A 2,509-nucleotide genomic window follows, 5' to 3' on the forward strand; every position below is an offset into this window, starting at 1 on the left:
TTAACCATGGTCTTTGCGGTTAGTGCCGCAGTCTAGTCACGGGCTATCATCCAGGCCACAGGCCATCATCCTGCGAGCCAGGCTTTGGGATGCAACAATAAGCCAGTACGTAAGTGTAGTCGATACAGCTAAAGGCTTCCTGGCTGTCGTGTACATAGGGTTCTCCAAGCAATCCTTTCAGTGCCCATCCAAACCCGTTCATTGGTCGATTCTCATTGCGTCATCGTTTTGTCGTAGCTAGAGAACCCAGACGTATGGGCACGTCTTACAGAGCTGACCAACCAACCAACTGACTAGCTGGCCAATGAGCAGGCAGGGTGCCGAAGCCGCTGTACAGTTCTGTACGGACTAAGGTATAGGCAAAGATCTGCATTTCTGGGTTATTGGGTTATTTGGGTTGGGTTAAACCTGCGTGGGCGGATCAACTAAGCCTAAAGACCCGGCCCGACCCGCGGGTTAACAAGTCTAAGCGGCGAGTACATCGCGTACTGGGTGTATGGGATGAAGCATCACATGACATTTCCATATCAGTTTTCTAATAACCTGCCTTTCGTTTCAGTATAAGTGCCGGAGCCCAGGTCAAGCCAATCTTCCATAATCTCCGTAACGCAGCCGACTAGCTAGCCAGCAAGGGAATGAGCGCCTTTCAATACCTAGGTTACTTTTGGGGAAGGGGGGAGCGGACACTCTGCTGGCGATGTTTCGTGGAGCAAAAATAGTCGATTGGTGGAAGCCATTTTGTGTCCGATCCAGCCATTGCCTTGCCTGCCCTGGGTTGTTTCCCCGCAAACTCTTACTTGGACAATTTGCGCCCTGCGGCGTATTCAAAACATGATCTTAAAAAGGGGACTCCGAGTAGCAGAACCTCGTAACTGTATGGTTTGTTCGGAACTTTGGAGGCGAGTTGCCTTGGTGTTGATTTCACTATGCGACTCGGGTCCATTTCCCCCCGGTATTCCATATTAGGGCGTCGCCTTAATTTGGTTCGAGACACCCTATACCAACAAAACTGCGCGACTATTGGACAGCTCTGCGGGACAGAAATTGCCGAGAACCCTTGGAAGTTATGCACAGATGGAGAAGCTCCGCAGGCCAGATTGGAATAGGAGCTTTCTCCGGACGAGTGAATTCATAATTCTTCACACGAAACTTAAACCTGAGACCTAACTAATGATAGCATTCTTCAGAGCCTGCGCCAAGTAGAGTCAACGTCCGGATAATAGACAGTATGAAATAGAAGGTGTTTTTTTCCACCAAGCACAGTATAGCAGTAAATGGCCCAGAGACAAGTGTAACATGACAGTGGAGATTTCGCCGCTTGCAGGTTGTTTGATCGGTAGGTTGAGGAGAAGTATAAAAAGGGCCATCCTGCTCACCTCGGAGAATTAGATACTGCCCTTGACGAACCACTAAGACAAGCGCCCAATATCTCGAACAGACTGATCCTTCTTGAACCTCCTGATTTCTTCGCAATGTTGCTCCAAAACTTTATCGCTACTCTGGCGCTATCCAGCGCAGCTATTGCCCAGACCTTAAACATTCCTACACGTGTCGGGTCTATCGTGTCTCTTGCCTCTCCAAGTATCATTTCTGGTTCAAAGGACATGGGAAACAGGGAATATGATCGTGGCCGTACTTGCGACACAGACGCCGATACTGGAAGTGACAGTGCTGTGTTTATTCTGGAGAATGGTGCTACACTGAGCAACGTGATCATTGGAAAGAACCAGCTCGAGGGCATACATTGCAAGGGATCCTGCACCCTGAAGAATGTCTGGTTTAGGGACGTCTGTGAAGGTGGCTATCCTCCATCCCTACTACCTACTGGAAAGGTGTTATAGTAGGCATTGGGCTGACCATATCTGCAAAGACGCCATATCCGCTCTAGGTAACGGTGACGTCCTCATTCAGGGCGGTGGTGCCCAGGAAGCTAAGGACAAGGTCGTGCAACATAACGGCCGCGGGACTGTTACAATCAAGGATTTCACAGTAGTTAATGCCGGCAAACTCTACCGAGGTTGTGGTAATTGCAGCAATAATGGCGGCCCACGCAACGTTGTCGTCCAAAATGTCAAGGCGAAAGGGGTGTCTGAGCTCGTCGGCATAAACTCCAACTACGGGGATACTGCTAATATTTCCGGATCTTGCGGCTCGAATGTGAAGAAAGTCTGTCAGGAGTACAAGGGTGTTGAAAAGGGCAATGGCGAGAGTCCAAAGGTCAGCACTACAGCAAACTGCAAAGGGCAACAGAGCTTTTCGAGCTGCTGAGACATCCTCCTTTTACTGGTTGTCAAGACAAGGTCTGAGATAGTTTACTACTTAATATATTTGTGTCAATCGATTGATGAACCCCAGTGGGTCGACTCATAACTATCACTTGAAATGCCGGCGAACGAATTTCGAATCCTATTAGTATATGATACGGAAATATGAGGCCACGTGATCTCCGGTGGATTGACCGGACATCGCCTGGTTCTAGAAGGTTCTCACCCTCTGTATGTATATATAG

At 48.9% G+C, this 2,509-nt stretch overlaps 1 protein-coding gene across 1 annotated transcript; it reads left to right on the top strand.

Annotated features, from left to right (window-relative positions):
- Positions 1-1,431: 1,431 nt before the first annotated feature.
- On the top strand, positions 1,432-2,268 carry BDW70DRAFT_169093 (pectate lyase; the record flags this gene model as incomplete). The annotated part of the gene is made up of 2 exons (XM_073742609.1): positions 1,432-1,797; positions 1,871-2,268. The coding sequence occupies exons 1-2, from the start codon at positions 1,473-1,475 to the stop codon at positions 2,266-2,268; spliced, it is 723 nt and encodes a 240-aa protein (XP_073590398.1). The 5' UTR covers positions 1,432-1,472.
- Between the last annotated feature and the right edge of the window lie 241 nt (positions 2,269-2,509).

This window comes from Aspergillus foveolatus, assembly GCF_047715535.1.
Source record: "Aspergillus foveolatus strain CBS 279.81 unplaced genomic scaffold BDW70scaffold_336, whole genome shotgun sequence".
Lineage (NCBI taxonomy): Eukaryota > Fungi > Ascomycota > Eurotiomycetes > Eurotiales > Aspergillaceae > Aspergillus > Aspergillus foveolatus.